This window comes from Xiphophorus maculatus, chromosome 6, assembly GCF_002775205.1.
Source record: "Xiphophorus maculatus strain JP 163 A chromosome 6, X_maculatus-5.0-male, whole genome shotgun sequence".
NCBI lineage: Eukaryota > Metazoa > Chordata > Actinopteri > Cyprinodontiformes > Poeciliidae > Xiphophorus > Xiphophorus maculatus.
In genome coordinates this window covers 25,913,922-25,934,955 of record NC_036448.1, presented here as the reverse complement: position 1 = coordinate 25,934,955, position 21,034 = coordinate 25,913,922, and the positions used below count along the sequence as shown (strand labels likewise).

At 36.2% G+C, this 21,034-nt stretch overlaps 1 protein-coding gene across 2 annotated transcripts in view; it reads left to right on the top strand.

The window, feature by feature from the left end:
* LOC102236478 (enhancer of polycomb homolog 1-like) overlaps window positions 1–21,034 on the top strand; it is a 43,762-nt gene that overhangs the window by 405 nt on the left and 22,323 nt on the right. Inside the window, exons 2-3 of one of the 2 annotated variants that reach the window (XM_023335155.1) lie at window positions 4,492–4,578; window positions 17,754–17,913. In XM_023335155.1, the coding sequence (XP_023190923.1) occupies window positions 17,814–17,913 (100 nt within the window). In that variant the 5' untranslated portion in view covers window positions 4,492–4,578; window positions 17,754–17,813. Of the gene's footprint in view, window positions 1–4,491; window positions 4,579–5,816; window positions 6,270–17,753; window positions 17,914–21,034 lie in introns of those variants that run through there. The other variant, XM_023335154.1, reaches the window with a different exon arrangement.

Genomic DNA, 21,034 nt, shown 5'->3' with positions numbered 1-21,034 from the left:
ATTAGTGTGTTTTCTGGCATCAGATGATTTCATACACGCAATCAAATTCCTGGCTGGTCAGCTGGATGCAATTCAACAGTAAAACTGCAAGTCCATACTCAGTTTTTCGGCTCCTAAAGCCACCAAACCCCCAAAAGATGGATCCAGATATTTTAAAAATGTATAAATACATATTGAAATAATAATATATATCCGAATGTAATTTGATTTGTTAGATTTTTCATGAGTAAACCTCAGTTGAAGGAGACAGTTAAAGGATGTCTGTTTTTTTTTATTACACCATCTTCTTTTGAGGAGCTTTTATGCTGATGGCAGGATAATCTGGAACATTTTTCTGCTGGATCATATGCAGCTTTGGGTGTGTGACTGAACAGTGCCAGGCTATCCCTGTGGTCTGCCCTGGAACTGCTCGGCCTGGATCATTCACTGCAAATATTATCTAACCAACACAAACCCATCTTCATGAAAACAGGTGGAGGATCAACCTGGCTCCACATCTGCATCTTTAAATGTCACTGTTAATTTAAACAAAACCCCAAAACCGACCAGAACTGAAAACATCTGCTCATTTAGGAGAGCTGAAAAGCTGAGTTTTCCAGGTCTTTCCTGTGATTTTCTGAACTCTTTCCCTATTGTGGGACAAACCCCACCCACATTGCACTTGTGTGTGTCAGCTGGAAGCGTGCAAGCTCTGTTTTCACTCCAAAATAATGTCTTCAATCATAAACATTTCAAATGTTTATATACTGTTTCATTTAAAACATCTGATGGCATCAAATGACACCAAAATCACATGAAAATTGAGACGGGTAAAGCATTTTAAGAGCTGAAATTAGCCCTGTCACAATAACAGATTTTGCTGGATGATAAATTGTCCCAGAAGTTATTGCGATAAACAATAATATTGTTATTTTCAGAGCATTTTAAAGTAATATAATAATAATAATGGTAAGAACACAATCTCAAAGATCAATAAACTTTAAATTCTAATGAACATTTAGTGCAGAAGCTGGGAGAGACTTTAAATATTCAAAATCAATGAGCAAAACAGAAATAAAATTAATGATGAAGTCTGTAAACAAAATTATCCTTTTAAAAAAGTGCTCGTCAGACTGAAGACTTTCATCATCCAGTTTTTGGCAGAAAGAGAGAAAAGAGAAAAACAATAAATCATACAACTGGACATTATTGCATTTATTTTAATTTATCATGCAATTAATTATTTTATTACTTATTGTGACAGGTTTAGCTGAAATATTGTGAATAACATACAACCTTTGGTGAAATTTAGAAAAATTTATTTGGAACAGTTCTGTCATTCAGCTAAAATGATTAACTTTAATCGTTTTAAACTGAAGAAATTTAACTGAATATTTTGTAATAAATTCAAAGAGTTGTAAAAGTTGATGGCTGTGGGCAGAAAGGATCTCCTCTAGCAGTCTGTATTACAGCAGATTGAAGAAGCCTCTGACTGAAGATACTTTGTCAAAAAAACAGTTTCGCAACTCTGATTTTAAATCAGACGTCAGTAAATTTGTTCACACGATAAGACATTAAAAAAAAAAACATGCTGTACCATCAACTTTTGACTACTTCCTGTCCTCTTCTTCTTTGCGGTTTTTGCCAGTAATCACATCTGGTTGATGATCATGTGACTCATGTGATGTGAAAAATGTTTCCAATGCAGTTTTACAAAATAAACCAATTTCAATTTGCTCAAAAAAACAACCTCATCCTAGTGCCAAAATTATTTTATGAAAAACGAGAATTTTTGCAAAATTGTTTCCATTAAGTAAATTTAAAAAAAATTAATTAAAAGAATTCTAAAATCCGTTTTAAAAGTCAGAAGTTGTCAATGCTGTGATGCATTTATATCCTGCCACAAACCAAGCCTCCTGTATACTGAAATATCTACAGGCCTCTGAGCTAAAATGAAGCATGCACACCTCCAAATTGGACCCATTATTCCTCATGCTGGACACTTAGAAACTGATGGAAGCTGTAAGTCATCCAGGCTTCATTTTGAATGCAGCAGTTAGCTGTAAGGCTGTTGGAAGAAAAAGCCACAGCAAACCTCTGACATTCATATTGACCTTCATGTGTTCGAGACAGACTTTGGTGTTTTTAAGTTTTTCTTCTTAAAAATAAATTTTTACTTGACGTCTTTCATGCTGCGTTCCAGTTACTCAGGAAGTGGAAACTCTGAGCTTTCTAGTTAAGAAGTTTGAATTTCAACATTGCGACGCCCATAAACATTGTTTACAATAGTTCTTAGAATCATTTTAAGCGTTACTTTTCATAAACAAACACTGCTTTTAATTTGTCCAGTTTGAAGCTGCAGGCGGAACATGTAACATTGATTTAAAATACACCCTTACATGTTTATGTTGTAAAATAAACACGTTTTCACTTCATCTTTCTACTGTTGATTCAAGGGGCGGCCATATTGAAATGCAAAGCCAAGTTGCTCCCACTTTTCCCTTGGAAAGTCCACTTAAAGTAGATTTTTCTGACTGGAATGTCAGGATTTCCCAGTTCTGAACACAGGAATTTAGCATTAATACAGTATGAAAGTTGAATTTGTTGGGCTTCCTAATTATGGTTTTTATTTTAATTTTTTTTTGCCTTGTAATGTGTTTGCAATTGTTTTTTTTAACATTTGAATTATTGTTGTAATTTGTTATGTGGCCAAAGGCAGTTGTTCTTAGATTAATTTGATTTCATTTGAGGACTACTCGATCTGGATTATGGCTGGACAATAAATCAATAGCGGTAGTCATGTGATCAATATCAATAGAGTAGATAATGCATCTGAGAATATTTAGAATGTAGAATATTCACTGAATGTTGATTCAGAGCCACACAGCATTCTGGGAGATGTAGGCAGAGGAAAGACTTTATCTGCTCAACCTCTTAACAGCTAGCTAAACTAGGTTGGTGGAATCAACTTACTCACTCATTCTTTGGTTACCTAGCAACTCAGTCATTCTGTGGTTACCTAGCAACAACCTGTTGAGTAACTTGCGCAGTAGCAGTTTCAGGTTTCTCCACTGTGTCTCATTACTGCCTAAAAAAAACAACAAAAAAACAGCGTTCAGTGAAAACTGGACAAAAGAAGAAAAATCACACCAACAGTCTGGTTGTATCTCAGAAATTTAAAACTAAAATCTGATCTGTACCCATGAACATCGACTGGTATGAAACGCTTGTATTATAAGTTTTTTAGCCATATTGTCCAGCCCTAATCTGGATTAAATTAGTTTGATCTTGGAGAAGCAAACAGAATAGCAACAGAAACTCCCATCATCTGCATCCTGTCCATATGCTAATAAACAATTATTTTTAAGGAGTATTTCCAAAGACACTGAGAGGCTGATTCGCAACATGTGGTCTATGTGATGCATCTGGTGTTTTATTGAGAGATTCATCTCTGCTATTCATTTAATTATCATGTTTTCTGGCGAACATTTAAAACTTCAGACGTGCTGGGAAAAGAGAAGCAGCTGTCTCACTTTCTGGGTTAGAAATCTATTTTCCAGCTGAGAAACTTCTGCAGACACAAAATAACTTTTAAGAAACTTTGTCTTATAATAGGTGGGAATATTTTTGCATCATGCAGCAGGTTTGAATAAAAAGTGTCAAACTCCTGCTGGTTTAATTTACGATTGAATTAATAATTTGCTGACAAGCTGTGTAGGACTGCCGCTAATGATTATTTTAATTGCTTAATCTATCAACTATTCTGTTTAATCAATTAATTGGATGAAAGTAGCCATATTCTGCTGAATTTTCACTAAACCACTTAAGACTTTTTATACCAAATCATGAATAAATTCAATAAAAAGATACAAATTTTCTTGCCTAATCATTTGCCGCTAAAATACTTTTAACATAACTCTTTTTGCTTGACTTTGCATCAATACAGCGTAGAGATTATTTATCAATTATTTGTTGGATTAACCAAATAATAATTGAATAGAAAAGGTTGCCTAATTGGGGATTTTATTTTATTTACATAATTTAATCAGGTGAATCTACAACTGCCACTTAAGGAGTTCCGGGATAAAGCATATTTACAGATAAAGAAGTTTATTCTAGTCTTAAATGCAAAATTCAAATATTTGGCCTAAATGGCCTTTTGTACAGGAGTTAGCAGTTAATTTTTCACTAAAATAGTTGACAAATATTTCAGTAATTGATTAATCAGGATTAATTCGATTAATCGTTTCATCCCTGTAACTATGTAGCTTTACACTGTGCAATCTGACTATTGGTAAAATTAAGTTATTTCTTTTATTTCTACACCTGAGCAGCACCAGGTGTGCTTGCACAAGCCCAACAATCACCATCAGCTGGTGTGCAGATCCGTCTTATCGGCAGCCTTACATGAGCAAACTTCTGCTAAACCTAATTTTCTCCATCAGTTTTGTCCTGACTTTTCTTTTATTTGCTTTCAGATTTTAAAATTTCAGCTCTTCTGTTTGTTTCCAGATCATCTTTGTGGAAGTTATGGGTTTAAGAATGAAAATAAAAACCTTTATTCTCTGCTTGGACCCAGGATGACCACAGCATCAACAGGTAAGGCGCTTTAGTGGAAATTTAATATTATTCTGTGAATTTTAGGAATATTACCAAATGAAGTAGGGCATCTTTTTCGAAGCAAATACTCTTAAAACTTTTTCCATGTTGTATTTTGTGCACATGCATGTCCCTGTTCTTCCAGACGGAGGCAGCATTGTGCACGCTGTGACTCATTTCACCTGGAGTAAACATCTTTTTTATGTGCCAGTTAGTTGTGGCATCACTGCTGATGAGGTTCAGTGGAACTGAACAGTTTTTCCTGCTCATCCAGCAACGACTGCATCCTTGGTGTTCAATGGGTGGGATGGGAGTTAGTCATGTTTTTCTTGTTTTCACACCAAATAAAATTAAAAAAAGCAATAAACAGCCTTATTTTCTAGGTGGAGTTGATTTAGTTTTGCTCAAAATTACTGCATTGCATAACTTTGAAATATGGGTTGAATAAAATATTAAGTATTATGAGTAGTTTTATCATGTATAAATTCTTTTAACTGTATATTGATAGGAAAATTAATATATCTAAATGTAAGGAATTGAGAATAAAAGTGCAAAACAAAGAGGAATTATTTCTAGAAGTGATACAGAAACCTGAATTTGTTTTTATAATAATTGAACGATCACTTACACAACTGTGTTGTTTTTCATTTTTTAATTATTTATTTGTCATATAAGTTGGATTGGTTTGGAATATTCAGTCAGTTGTGCCACTTTTTTAAACCTGGTATTTTATTTACATGTTTTGTTCATACATACGTATATTAGTAGTTTTTGTGGTCTGTGAGTTTACTGCGGTATTTATTTACGACTTTAATCTATCTTTAGATATTTGTTTTTTACGTTTCGACCATGCATTTACTTTTTTATATTCATAAAAAATATTTGAACTTTTTTATGTTTACGTCTCTTCCATTTTGGCCATGTCTTTATTACATAATTTTTGTTTTATTGTACGCTTATTATATTTTCTGCTGATAATTTTTTTGTGATCTAAAAGTTTCATTTAGACTATATTTAATATTTTTCTAGCGTTTTATCCTATTTTTGAAAATAAATTGAATCGTTTTTTATTTATTTTCATTATTCCGTATCATACTACGTATTTCGGCCATGTCTAATGTTTATTTCAATAATTGATGTGGATGTGTGGAGCGGAGTTGATTTGCAACAAATACCCCCTTCCCCCAACCCCGGCAACGCGCAAGCGCTCGGGACCGTGTGGGAATGGTCGGTCCACGAACTGGGGGTTGGACCGCTCCGAGCGAAACAGAGCAAAAGAGTTTTTAAATGTCCGCCATGTTGTCCATGGCGCACTGAACCACCGATAGGGAGCGGAGCGTCGGAAAAAAACAGTCCGAGAGAGAGCGACCGAGATCCGGGCCTTCCCCCAGCTCCGCTGGCGACGCCCTAAATACAAGCTAGAACCTTCCGAACGTTAGAGACTAACCGCACAGAAACATCAATGAAAGCTCCACTCGGTGCCGTTGTGAACATTAGGAGATCGGATAGATTTATATTGCATCTGGAATTGTGAAAAAATGAGTAAATTGTCGTTTCGGGCACGGGCGCTGGACGCTTCCAAGCCACTACCCGTCTTCCGTTGTGAGGATTTACCCGACCTACACGAATATGCATCCATTAACCGGGCTGTGCCGCAGATGCCGACGGGGATGGAGAAAGAAGAGGAATCGGTAATGTTTTAACGGTTTGAAAATGTGAAGTTTTGAGCTTTGTTTTATTTTTAAGCGATCAGAGGCGCCCCTCTTTTTTTCCTGCGCAAGCTTTCACAAAATGGCCGCCAATTTTCTCAGGAGAAACACGACGGTTTGGAGCAGTTAACGGTTCGTTCGCTAGACATGGACGGATGTTTTGGGGAAATTAAAACACAAGGAGTCTGTATTTGATAAAATTACCGTGTTTTACCGGTTTATTTATGCATGAGATGGGTTTCTGAGTACAAAGGGGGTCATGTGACTTGAGCAATGCCGACATTTTGTGTCTTGCGTGAGGAAGGGGGCCCTTGTGTTGGCGTAATAGCAGAGCGCTGAGGCAAGGGGGCGCTGCTGCTCTCAGATCAGTTTGCAGAAATGTCAACAATGCTGCCGTGTGTTAGCAAAAGAAGACTGTTGAGATCAGAATTGTTTATTTTCTTATTTTAATAGAATGCAGGTTAGCATTACTGAGCTGGAATGATTTGATCAGAATTGCTATGTCTTGTTGTTGACGTCCATGTTGTTGTTTTTTGCTTTCTGTGTGATGTTTCAGCTCTTGTTTGAACGGTAAATACATTAGGAGGTGTCACCAAGCATGTGCAGCTGTCAGATATGTGTATCTCATTCACAAGAAGGGATTTCTCTTCAATGTGTTTGCACTACAAGTCACTGGGAGGACAAGCTAGTTTTACTGGGAAGCTGTGCTTTTGTATTTAGTTGGGGAAATGTTTTGGATTCATTTTTGTGTGGATGAGGTCCATTTTTCTTAAATATTTTTTTAATTCAGGACATTTCTCTACTTTGCCACATTTTTCCTTCAAATGCTGAGAAAATTGGGCTGCATCATACACTTATTTCAGTCCAGTGCATTCTTTTTTCTCCTTTGGAGCCTGTGTTTGGTGTCAGGGGTTCAGTGTGCCAGATGGAACAGAAGGTGGGCACCCGGGTGGCATGTGGCCCTCTGGAGAACATCAGGACAGTGTGTAGGGAGAGTACCTGTCACTTACAAAACTGCGCTTTTCAGCTGTAACATCTGATTGTGTAACAAATCTATTAACATAATAATTTGGGAGCAGCTAATTAATTTCTGTGTCAGATTCTATTAAAAATGTGCTTTGAATTGTAGTAGTTGTTCCTACTTCAGATTACCCTGGATATTTGTTTTGGATGGGATACATAGTTCTGTTTTTATTTTCATACCTAGAGGAAAATAATTGTTTTTTGAGTTTCCACCTTTTTTCCCTATTCAATTTACTCAGACAGAAATTTTTTTTTTTAAGTTTGACATTTAGATTTTACTTTGTTTATAAAGTTTTCTCGTTGATGTGCAAATTTGCTAAAACAAGAGTTTTTAGTTTTTCTTCCCAATATTTACTCTTGTACTGTAATGACAATCACGTAAAGATTTCATTCCTTTTCGCTACAAATCCATTATTGCTTGCATTCAGAACCTTACAAATGTAAATTAAAAAAAATAAAACGACAATTACTATATTCACTAGTGAAAGCAAAGCAGAAGTTTCATTCAGTCTTATTTTGGAACGTAAACATGGTAATTGTAGATGCTTCCATTTGATTTGTTTTAATTTTTCCTATGCCGATTCATTTCCTCCTAGTAAATAATTTATTATCAGAATATCGCTTCTCTCAAAACCAAAATTTGCTGGATGAAATTATTGCTATAAAAAATGTAATTTTGAGATAATTTTTAATGAATATAATTGTAAATCAGAAGCAACTTTTTTAATTAGTTAGTAATGACTTTAAAGGTTTTTTCCATTAGCTGGATAGACTAACTTTTCTGGTTTTGTTTTGCGATGAACCCAAAGCAAATGACCACTAACATTACAAACTATTTAATCATTGAATTATTATAACATGTTTTTCTATATGATGCAGCCCTCATCCCTTAATTTTACACCCATAAAGAAAAAATAAAAATCCATGTATTTAAACATTTTATTTTTTCTTGATAGTTGAGCTTTTTTTTATAGCAAATTATTGCAGTAAGTGGCCACAACAGGGCTCAAATTAGACATGGGTTACATTATTTGTAGTTTTTTGAAAACCTTCTTGTTTTTAATTTCTCTTTGAACCAGTTAACTTGTAATATGAGAGATTGTTGCTCCTGATTCAACTAAATTAATTTCTTACACTTGCCTTTATACTTATTTTGTGGTTAAAGTGAACATCTACAATCAGACTGCGGTCCTTATCGGCCATATTATCAGTCGGCATCAGGATGCATCAGAACCAAAATCAATAGAAATGTGTATAATATTAACACTTAACAATGTACAGGTAAATTCTGAGATGTGTGGTTATTATTATATAAATAATACATCCCAATCATCTAAACACCAAGAGTAAAAAAACAGCAGTAGCTACAAAATGGTAGATGGGGAAAGTCACCTGGTGCTGATTTAAAATAATCAAAATTAGAAATATTAGCTGGGTGGAATCCGTTCAGATGTATCAAAAATCAGTTTTAATATTCTTTGTTTTGGTTCACGTTGATTGGAACATTGAGAAGACAAAACAAATACAACCATTTTCAAAGCAAATAACTTGTCCTAAAATATCTAAAAACTTATTAAAAACAGTCGGGGAAATGTGTAAATCTGAGCAATCTACGGACTATTTGTGGTATGTTGAAGTGTTTCAAAGTCTTTAAAAGTCTGGATGTTTTTCAAATCTGGATAAGAATAATATTAGTTTTTTTGTCCTAGTCTTGATTGTAATATGATTTCTTGTTTTTTTTTCTCCTTTTATCTCTATTAAAAAGATTCCCAGTTAACAGAATAGAAGCAGCCAAAGGGAAAATTCAGGTGTAGCAGCAGCATCGGGTGTAAAGGTTAACAAAAAACAAGTTCTCAGTTGTAAAAACAATATTGTAACAACAATAGTAGTAGTAATAATATACTGTACAAGACTATAACAGAAAACACTGTGCAGTTATTACAAGTAAAAACTTCCTCAGTTGAAGTTGAAAATGTTGGCTTTCTGTTTTATTTGCTTACTGTCTGCACTATTTTGTCCTGCTGTTTGCAGCTTAAGTATTTACAAATCTTCATCACCTGACGGTTATCTCTGCAACTTTATATTGATATCTGGCGTTCAAATGAAACAAAATGGGTTGAAAATTTACATATCTGGGAGAAAAAGATGCATTAAAACCCCTCAAACAAGAAAAATGGAAGTGCTGTTTTCTTTTCAGTAAAGATGAGTTGGTATTTTTGGTTAAATATTAAACAAGTTCATTTGAGCTTGTGGTTCTATTTTTTTAAGCATTATTCCTTGGTCTGATTCAGCTAAATGTTTAACGTAGAATTAACCCCTTGCAAAACTAAACTGTTTTATTTAAAGATTTTTTTTTTGAGTTTGTCTTTAGGTTGTTCTGAGTAGCCCTGTTGCATTAAGCAATTAATCGCATGATCATTTAAAACAAGCTCAGTTTCCATTTGCATTATCGGTTTTTCTTTTCTCTCTTTCTACCAAAATTGAAAGACTAAAGTCTACAGCCTGGTGCTTTGGTCTCGAGCCATTTTTAAAAAAATTTTTATTTATTTTTGAAGGACAATTTCATTTACAGAGATTTCATAGTTAATTTTATTTGTTTTATTTTGTTTGGGATATTTAAAATTCCATGTTCCAGGGTTAAATGTTTATCAGAAATTTAAAGTTTATTGGTCTCTGAGAATGTTTCTTGCATCGTTATCCCATTACTGTTGTCGTAGTTGAAAATGCTCAAAACAACAATATTATCGTTTATTGCAATGTCCTGGACAATTTATCGTTCATCAAAATTTATCATGACAGATCTATTTCTCTCATTCAGTGATGTTTATAGTAAAATTAACCCAGGCGGGTCGATGCATTTCGGTCTAAATGCATTTCATTTGAACCTTTTATTATTATTTTGAGTTTGTCTCTTGCTCGTCCTGAGGTCTTTTATTGTTTGGTTTTGAGGTTCTTCTAGTTACGTGCGTCTCCCAACCAACTTGGTGTTAAGTGGTCTGCACACTTCCTGTTTCTCAGCCAATAGAAAGCTTTTATCGTCCGCGTATCGTTGAGTCAGTTTCCATAAACCCCCCTCTCCCTTTCTGGGCCGGCGTTCTGGTGGAACCACGTGTGCGTTTGTAGCTTCCAGGCAGCGTGTTGTTTTGCGGCGCTGGGTTCCCAGCAGCAGCACGTGCGGCCTGTTTGTTTTGGGTCAGCCACTTTGTCTTGTATTTACGTTAGGTTGAGAGTGAGGTCAGCGTCTGCAGGCCTGCTGGGAAACCCACGGGCGTCTGCTGTGTTTGCCTCGCTGCCAAACACAGAAACATGCTGGCTGGCTCCCAGCTCCTCGCTGCGTGACCTCACTGGGAAGGGGAGGATCACCTGTCCAAAGTATCTGCCATTCATTCAAACTGTCGGCCATTTTCATTCATCTTTCATCCATAGCTTAAATGAAAGCTTTCCTGCTCAGTGCCTTGAACAGTTTCTGTGCTCAAGCATTATTCCCCCCCCCCCCCAACACTCTGAGGAGCGGTTTACTCTCGCTGTGGAAGAGACTCAAAGGGGGATGGCGGCGTTGGCTTGCTCAGCATTTCTGGTGGTGATTGATGGCGCTCATTTTAGGAGCTATATTTGAACTACTGCGTGTGAGACAGCAGGACTGTTGGCGAGCTGATACACCTCAGTGTATTTATCATCGGCCCACAGACGGAAAGTAAACAAACACGTTTTCTGATGAGGTTTGGCTGCAGGTGGGTTTGGGTTTATGAAATTAGGAGAGGAAGAAGCTGATGGGTTGGGTGTTGACTGGAGGGAATTAGGATGGGAATATTAAAGTTATGCAATAGCATGAGCATGGATGTTACAGCAGAAAACATATTTTTCTCAGTCTTTTTGTCTCTCCTCTCCTCCCTTGCCCTGTGATGTCCACATTAGTCTTGCTAAGTTTTATTTAGCGTTTCCTTCACTAAAGATCTAAATCTGGTGTGGGAATCAAAAATGACGGAAATCCATACAGCTGGCTAAATACCTTAGCCAGCTGTTCCTATTGCCCAGAGATTGGAACCAACTAATTTTGTCTCGTTTGACTCTGATCTGTGATTAAATACTGAAAGCTCAGGTTTCTTCCTGCTAATCAGCTGCATTAAAACCGAATTCCTACTATTCTGCATCACCGGGCAGCATGTACATTGATGCACCTTGGCTATGTTCACACCGCAGGTCAAAAGGTCAAGTCCCTTTTAAATTATTACCATTATTATTGCTGAGATCCGGTTTTGGTTGTTCATACTACTGAATACAACCACAGTCAGACTTCTGAACATTTAACCCTAAAGGTAACGCATTTGCAGAAGAACATAGCCGTCTCACAGCAGCACAACGTTTAAAGCATCACTATTTGACCTTAGCTAAAATATTTATGCATTTATTAAAACTGTCATGAGACAGATCTGTGAAAAAATCTGTCTCCGCTGCCTCCTCCCAGTGTTCCTACTGCCATCTGCAGAAATGAGCCGCTCTGTTTAGAAATAGACAGAGCAAAGGAGAGGGTCAAAGCGCTATCAATCATGCTAGTGTACGTGCTGCTAAGCAGCTTGGTGTTGCAGGAAAACTGCTAATCCGCCATAATCAGTGGCTATGCTAGTTAGCCTTAGCATTCATGGCAGGCTCTGGTGTGCAGGACTAGCTGTAGCATAGCAGAGAACAGAGGGGAGGCTGTGAGCAAATTGTTCATAAAGTTACGTACCTAGAACAGAGAACGGCCATTATTTTTGGCCCATTAAACCAAGCAGCACATGGATTCACCTATTTGAGTCCAGTACAAACATTCTTCCGTTTTGTTGGTCTCAATCCTACTATTTAGTGTATATCAAATCCTTTAACATGGTTTTATGTTGCTGGCTGTTAAAAGAGCATAATTTGATGTATTATGCGTTTCTATATGGTAACGTTACAGTATGATATGAAAATTTAGGCCGATATTTTAACAGTGATGATGACCACCACCCAATTTTGCGTCGCATTACTGCACTGTTGCTTTACCAAATATATGGTCGCCCATCTGTCTCGAAACGCAATCGCAAATAAACATTATTTATCGGCTGGGTCGTACTTATCGGACCGTTACTGATGCTTTAAAAAATGGCCAACATTAATACCGGTTTGTCAGGCTTTGCTACTTCCTGATGTGAAACTACTTGACCAACAGTTTTTCATTATAAATTGTGTAAAATAATTCTGACCTGTGTATCCTAATAAAATAAAACACTGTCTTTTTTCTAGTGTGGGTTTTAAATGCTGGTAAATCAGAGATGGAGTCAGAATGGTCAGTTTTTTTGTTGTGTCTGTGCGTGCTGGTTGAGCATGCTCATTAACTGAGCTCAGATCAGAACCGATAATCCTTAAAGGGTTTACTCCAACGTAATGGGGCTTTACTCACTTAACTAAACCAGAGAGCTTAGATGGGACAATCCAGCTGTGACTGCAGATGTTACACATGTGCAGCGTTTCAGACTGTGTTTATTAGGGTTTTTATTGAGAATTGGTCCATTTAATATGTAGAACAGGAATCCTTTTTGTTGCTACTTCTAAGCTTTGATTATTGCTCAAACTCCAGTCACTTTAAAACCTTTTGATTTTCTCAATTTATTTTAATCTATAAAGCTTAAGCTTTTTGGAAGACTAAAGACTATTCATAGAAAATACAAGTACACTTTCTCAAATGCCAAACAAAATGAAAACCCCTGAGATTAGTCTGTGCAAAAACCAAAATCTTGCTTCTCTTCTGGTTTAGCTTCTATGAATTATTGCACATTTATACTGTTATACTGTTTATACTGACGATTCTAGATTTTTTAATGTATTTTGACCTTTTGTAAAGCACTTTTCTCACATTTGGTTAAAAATTGCTCTAAAGTTTTTATTCTGCTACATTTAAGCATTTAAGAAGTTTAATTTTTACTCTATCTTGCAGTTCAACCGGGCGCTAAAGTTCAGTAAATTATTTCTCCCAAGGAAATAAAGGTTTTCCAGTCAGACGGCATAGTGGCTAATTTAATACTGATGCATTTTTAACCTTCCCATGTCAAAACAAGGGTTGCCTGTTCCAAACCTCTGAAATGACTGCAGCAGAAAATTGCTGCTTTGCTTCGCCAATACAAGCAAGTCTCATCTAATGTCATTTGTAGAATAGTAACTTCTGTGTATTTTGGCTACGCAACTTTGAATCAAAGGATTATAAAAATATACAAAATAAGTAAATAATTTATTCATCAGTATTTGCATAAATACATATTCTAAAACAATATTTGTTTTTATCATGATAAAAGCTTCTGTTACAGCACAATAAAGGGATTTTTCAGTATTTAGCTGTATTTGAGACACTGGCAACAAAAGTGTGTGTGTGTGTGTCTATATATATATATATATATATATATATATATATATATATATATATATATATATTATTCCTATTCCTCACCCCTGTCACAGCATGGGTTGAGAACAAAATTCTTGGATGATGAGCACTAGTACATGTAATTTATTTTTTGGGGGGTGTAAAATTTAGTATAAATTTGGACATTAAGGGGTTAAAGCAGCGTTGCTTTAAACAGAGTAATGGGTGGTGTTTTAGTTTCTGTATGACGGATGTTTTACATCATATTTCCCAACATCCCACTTTTTCTATTAGCAGGGTTGAAGTTGTGTTAAGAAGTTGGTGCTGAAGCTTCAAACTCAGAAGCTGAGATTCTGCTTCCTTACAGAAAGGCTGTGTGTGAGAGAACAGGTTTAGTAAAATTAAAGCCAAATAAAAACTCAGAACCAGCAAAACGCTCCACCAACTGGTTCTGCTTTTATCTTGAGAGCAAACAAAAAAGTACAGTTGATGTTCAGTTATGTCAGGGGTGTTAAACTCCAGTCCTCGAGGGCCGCTGTCCTGCAACGTTTAGATGTGCCTCTGCTGCACCACACCTGAATAGAATAATTAGGTCATTAGCAAGGCTCTGGAGAACTGATCTACACAAGGAGGAGGTGATTAACCCATTTCATTCCAGTGTTTTGTACCTGTGGCACATCTAAAAACTGCAGGACACTGACCCTCGAGGACTGGAGTTTGAGACCTGTGAGTTATGTGCTGCGTTGTTCCTTGATGCAGAAAGTGGTAAACCTGACATATTGCTCAAGCTGCCTTGAACTTAGACCTTTTACAATGAGGAATAATTCAGTGATAAATTAAAACAAGCTCAATTTCCATTTGCACAGTTTGCTTTTTTCTTTTATCCATTTCTTTCTACCAAAAACTGGATGGCAAAAGTCTTCAGTCTGGTGTTTTGGTCTTAACCAGCCCGTTTTTGGAAGGGCAATTTTATTGCCGTTTTGTTCATTTATTTTGGATGTTTAAAATGTTTTCCAGTTCCAGTGTTAAATCCTCATATAAAGTTAATTGGTATTTGAGAATGTTTTCTTGCATTATTATGCCATTATATTACTTGAAAATGGTCTCAACATTATTGTTAATCGCAATAACTTCTGGAACAATTTATCATGACAGGCCAAGGTGAATTTCTACTTAACTCTGATGTTAGCATGGCAGTGTTTCATGAACTGATACCCTCTGTTAAACGCCGACTCATTCTCTCCCAACTTCCTGTGCCTCGAATGCCTTTGTCTGGGTCTGCCTCAGGGCAAACAGACACACCTCCTCCCAGTGGACTCTCCTTACGCGGCTCAGTCTGCTGGCAAACAGCCAGCCGGAGTTAAAGGCTCAGCGGTTAAACCCGACTGGAAGCGTTTAAACCAGCCGGCCGTTTCCCTCTGAGCGCCCAGCAGCAGGTGGCAGCTAGATGAGCCAAATGATAGGCAGTTATGGAGGGAAAACACTCCGGACTTTCCCTCCACATTTGTTCTCTCTAGGTCAGGGTGTCCAAAATGTGGCCCTGGGGCCCTTTTCAGCCATCACAATATTTTAGAGCGGTCCTTTATCACAGTTTTAGAATGGCACACTACAAAAACACAAACTCTTACCAAGTAATTTTGTTCTAGTTTCTGGTGCAAATATCATAGCTCACTTAAAATAAGACTAAACTAATTTACAATTAACTTTTCAGCAAGATATAGGAGCTTGTTTTGAAAATTACTAGTTCCATTGGCAGATTATTTCACTTATAGCAAGACATTTTTTCCATATTATAAGTAAAATAATCAGAATTTATGTCAAAGCATTTTGAACTAAGTTAGATGTGTCCTTGCTGAACAACAGATGCACTGACCAGGTTTTCCTGGCTGATTCTGGCTTGTGGTTTATTTCTAGTTTAACCTTCTTGTTCAATGCACAGGAGAGTAAACTGTTCTGCAGGTTGTTTTGAGTCCAATAGGAAATTAGATTTCAGTGGATAAAACAGAGGTATACTTTTAAACTAGAGTCCGGACTTTAACATGTTTGTTTTTTAATGAATTACATAGATTTTAACTTTTTTTCCCCTTTTTTTTTACATGCAAAATGTCCCAGACGGAACCTTTCTATTGTGTTTCTGGTACACCCGTAAATCTGATGCACCACCAATGAGATTGATGGATAGCAAAGCCGGTTCTTTTGACCCACTGAGGGTTAATTTCTGCTTAAAAATTTATTTGATGGGACTTTGGGAAAGACTATTGCTGTGCTCAAAGGAGCTAACTTAGTGAAGCTATTCATACCTAAACTAGCATCGCAATGCTAAACATGCTGCAGCAGCTCATACGCCAGGGGGCAATCCTGGTCCTCGAGGGCCGGGGTCCTGCAACTCTTAGATGTCTCCCTGATCAAACACACTTGAATCCAACAGCTGAATCACCTCCTAAGTGCAGTCAAGTTCTCCAGAGTCCTGCTAATGACCTCATTATTTGACTCAGGTGTGTGAAAGTAGAAATACATCTAAAAGTTGCAGGAGAGGAAGTTCCCCTCGAGGCCTGGAGTTGCCCACCTCTGGATACGCTAATGTTAGCATCCACAATCCTTATTTTTTAAAGATCCATGACTGATCAGGGATTCGTGAAAAACTTTGCATCAATCTGATGGTTGAATAATCTAAAAACAAAAAACTGATTAAAAAAATTATTCAGTTCATATGTATATTTATTCAGTAATTTAGCAACAGAAAGGGTTTCTTTTTTTTTTTTCTTCAAAGAGTTTTTTTGCAGCGCTAGTGGCTCGTATTTTTTCCACAGTAGGCAGACAGGAAGGAGGGTAAGGAGAGGGGGGAAGACATGCGGTAAAGGTCGTCGGGATCGGGAGTCGAACCCGCGACTTCCGCGTCGAGGACTAAGGCCTCCAAACGTGGGGCGTGCTAACCCCCTGCGCCACCACAGCACGCCCCACAGAAAGGGTTTCTGAATTGAAAATGTTGGTTATCTTGTCGATTGACAGAAACAACAATTAATTTGATTACATTTTTGAGGGCCACTAATTTAACAAACTTCTGTCTTTTCATTAACCACAGTAAACAAACTTCTGTCTTTTCATTAACCACAGTAAACACACGCTGCTGTTTGTTTTCATATCAAATAGTGGGAGCTGTTAGTTTTTTAATATTTGACCTGCAACATAAAGGAGAAAATGTTGCTTTAACTCTGCGAATCTCGGTTGATATGTTTGTCAGACGCTTTTGGTTATTGGTATGGAGAAGCTGAAAAAGACGATTTGTTTTGGAGAATTAAATGGGTAGGAGAGCAGATCACAGGATCCCACATGATGGGACTTTTCAGGGAGAAACCGAAGAATCCACTGATTCTTCCACTGACGGGGTGAGGACGTTTTTTTGTTTTTTTTACTGGTAAGGAGCAGGAAATGTTTCCGTCCAGCACCGTTTTGGTTTCTCCTTAAAACTTATTTCAAATAGACAAAAAGTAAAAACAGAAAATAATTGTCCCTATTGACTTCATGTCAATAGGGACATTGAAGATGCAAGATGTTATGATTTCCTGCCCCTCTCATACTCATCAACTTACTGCAGCGTTTAAATCTCCAAACACCAGATGAACTTTTAAATTATTCTTACACTGACACATAAACCTCACATTCTGATCCTTAAATGGACAATTATTTATACATTTTTAAAATCAACAATAACATTTTTGCATATATTCAACATATTTTCCAATAAGCTCCATTTGAACCGTTTTTAAGATGGTTTATATTTTCACTTCGTTTAAGATTCCAAGCTATAAATCTACTCCCATATACAAAAACCTTCGTTTTTTGGTTACTTTAATAAATTTTTAAAAAATATTTTCTTGTCTTAAATTATAAACTCTCTCTGTCACAAAACATTTTGTGAATGTAGGTTGGAAATCGATTCCTTTCTTTAAACATACATTGTACAGTTGCGATCAGATACTTTAGTATCTAAGATCGTTCTGAACCGACTGCGTTTAGCTGATTTTTATTTTTTTGCAGCAGCCTCTTTATTGTCTCTCTCTCCACAGGAACACCATCTCCAGCGGGCCATCTCGGCGCAGCAGGTTTACGGCGAGAAGCGGGACAACATGGTCATCCCGGTCCCCGAGGCGGAGAGCAACATCACCTACTACGACTCCCTCTATCCCGGCGACTACAAAATGCCAAAGCAGCTCATTCACATACAGCGTGAGTCTCCTGTTTCATAGCCCCACAAATTAAAGTCAATAAAGTAATCATGTGTTTTACAAGTAAAGGCCTTCAGACATTTACTTGGAGATTTTTACGGAGTTGTCACGTTCTCACGGCCGAAACAATTAATCCAATTAATTGTGATTACTTTCATTCATTAACTAATTTAGTAATTGATTAATCGGTAACTGTAGTATACAGACTCAAAAGTTCATTAGCTGAAAGAACAGAGTTAGCAGAAATTCAAAACTACTAAAAAATACAATTGGAATTTAATAGAGGCAGTTGTTTTGAATCTAATTGAAAATAATGGATTTAAAAGTATAATTCTGTTTACGTTTTAAAACATGTCTATTTAAAAAAAAAAAATTTACCTGCATTATAGTTCATTGTGTTGTTTGTTCCCAGGCCAGAAATAGGCTGCGTTCACCAATATTTATTTTTTGAACGGGCCGATTCTGATCTTTTCACCACCAAAAAACCCGATCAGTCACTTCCATATGTGGAACTAAATCGGATACGTATCCGTCTGCAGCCTCACACAGTTGGAGACAAAAAACAACTTTTTTCTGTTAATATGTTAACTTAAAACTCTAGTGGCAGTTTTATCTTCACTTGGTTAAAATTCTGTAATAAAAATAATCTAGTCGGCACGTTTTGCTCTCCAATTATTCATCAGTTAATCCACAAAATAATCAACTGATCCGACCTACAGAGGCCTGTCGCAATAAATCAACTAAACCCAGGTTAAATTAAAACAGCTCAAAAATTTCCATTTGCATAATTTATATTCTAAATCTTTTTTTTGAAGGACAATTTTGTTTACAGAGACTTCATAATTCATTCTAATTGTTTTTATTTATTTTGGCTATTTAAATGTCTTCCAGTTCCAGTGTTAAATGTAGAATTTAAAGTTTATCGATCTTTCTTACATTATTATTACCATTATATTACTTTCAAATTGTCTCAAAACAACAATATTATCACAATAACGTCTGGGACTATTTATGCTGCAGCAACATTTATTTAAGTTGAGCTTTTTGCATGTTGTATTATTTTAGCTTTAGATGCATCATTTTCTACAAATGATCAACTGAACACTGAATGGATTCTGTGTTGCTGCATTTGAGTGAATTAAATGTCTGTCTTCACTAAAAAAGGAATTTATTTGGATCTTTTAATGCATTTCTAATGTGAGAAATCTTGAGGATGTGCCAGCTTTTTGAATCCAGTTAATGGTTAACTAAAGTACTGGTTAGCTGCAGATTGTCGGGGAGATTTCCTCGCCCTGTAACCTCAGAGGAAATGCGTTTGCCAGATTGCTCTGCGTTTCTGTGTCACTGGTGGTTTTCTCGATTGTTTCTCAAAAAGCAATTTACTGTTCTTCAAACTCCGCTGGAGGTGGAAATAAAATATTTGGTCCATCTCACAGCTGCTGCTCTTCTGGGTTTCTCCCAAACCTGAAGGAAATCCTCATCATTCTGAAGATCAAAAATGATTAATCTGGAGTTTTTTTCAGTAACAGCTGCTGCTTTTAATTGAAAGTGTCTGATTTGAATGAGATTAAATGTTCGTTTTGAAGCCACTTTGTTTATCTGTTCTTATTCTGAGACAATATGTTTCTGTCAGAGATTTGATCAAGTTTTTATGATGTTTATTGATCTGAATCAGTTTATTATCTCTCACCTGACTTTCTAACGGCACAAAATTCATTCTAGAAGAGTCAGAGGAGATATTCTCTCCAGTTTTTTAATCAATAATATTGATTAAATCTGTTTCTGAAGCTTCAGATCTGAGGTGAATAATCTGCTGGGGGTTCAGTAAGAAAAAAAATGAATTACATTTGGCAAACTGCCTAAAAACATTTTAATAGATAAACACAGTTCTGCTTTTCATTAGCTGCAGGAATTAATCCTTCATTTATCCAAAAGGTCAAAGTTCGTGTAATTAAGCCTGATGATCATCCAGACTATGATGTCCGGCATGTCCCAGTTGTTTTGGTCTCCTTGTGCTGCTCGGTTTCTGATGAATGGAGCTGCTGCCTGTACTTAGTTTGACCTTTGACCTCATAGCACAATGCTTCCTGGTTTCTTTATAATGTTTTGGATATTTGAAGGTGGTTGTTTGAAACGGTTTGAGTCGGCCTGTTATAATTGGCCTGGATGAGGAATTATCTGAGAAATTAATGCAGAAAAATGTTCTAAAATATTAAAATGACTAAATTAAAGTTGTGTTAATAAAAGCAAAGTTTCAATGGTTATCAAGATTAAGTCTGGGATTCTTTCTTTGAAAGGGATACAGTTGTTTGCACTATTGTGTCAAAGTCTGATGATGATTTAATGTTGAAGTATTTTCCATTTGTAAAACCGATGGCAAAGTTTAATCGTCACAAACGTTTCCACATTTAATTAAATTTTTTTTGTAGGGATGCACGGTATATCTGCACTAACGTCGGCATCGACCGATATCTATATCGGACTGAGGAATAAAACTGGGCCATTAAGAACAAAGAACCAGTATTTATTTTTTATCTTGTTGCTGTTTGTTTTTGGTTGAGTGTTTTTTTGTTTTTTTTAAGGTGTCAAAACGGTAGTGAAATGTACATAATATCAGTAAATTGGCCATAACTGGCGTATTAATAGCGGATATTGATATTCGCCCAAATTTTCATATCTGTGCATCTCTTAATTGTTTGTATCAGTTTATGTAAAATTACAACTTCAATCAACTAATGTTAATGTTTTGTTTCTGGAAATGTTGTGATTTTATTCTCATATTACGACTTTTTGTCTTACGACTTTATTCTGTTATGACTTTATTCTTGTATTGTCAGTTTTTTCTCCGATTATATTTTATTTTTTTACTACTTGTGACACTGATTTTATTCTTACATGATTTAATTTCTCGTACAACTTTTTTCTCTCTCAATATTATGACTTTATTCTCTTACGTTTTTTTCTTAGTCTGGCCCAGTAGACTGACTGCATTTTATTGTGAGCTACTGTTTGTTTTTGTTCGGCTTAATGACTGAAATATTGTTGGAATTTTCACAACCGTTTTTTAATGTCCATAAAATCGTGTTTGATATATATATATATATATTTATTTTTTTTTTTTT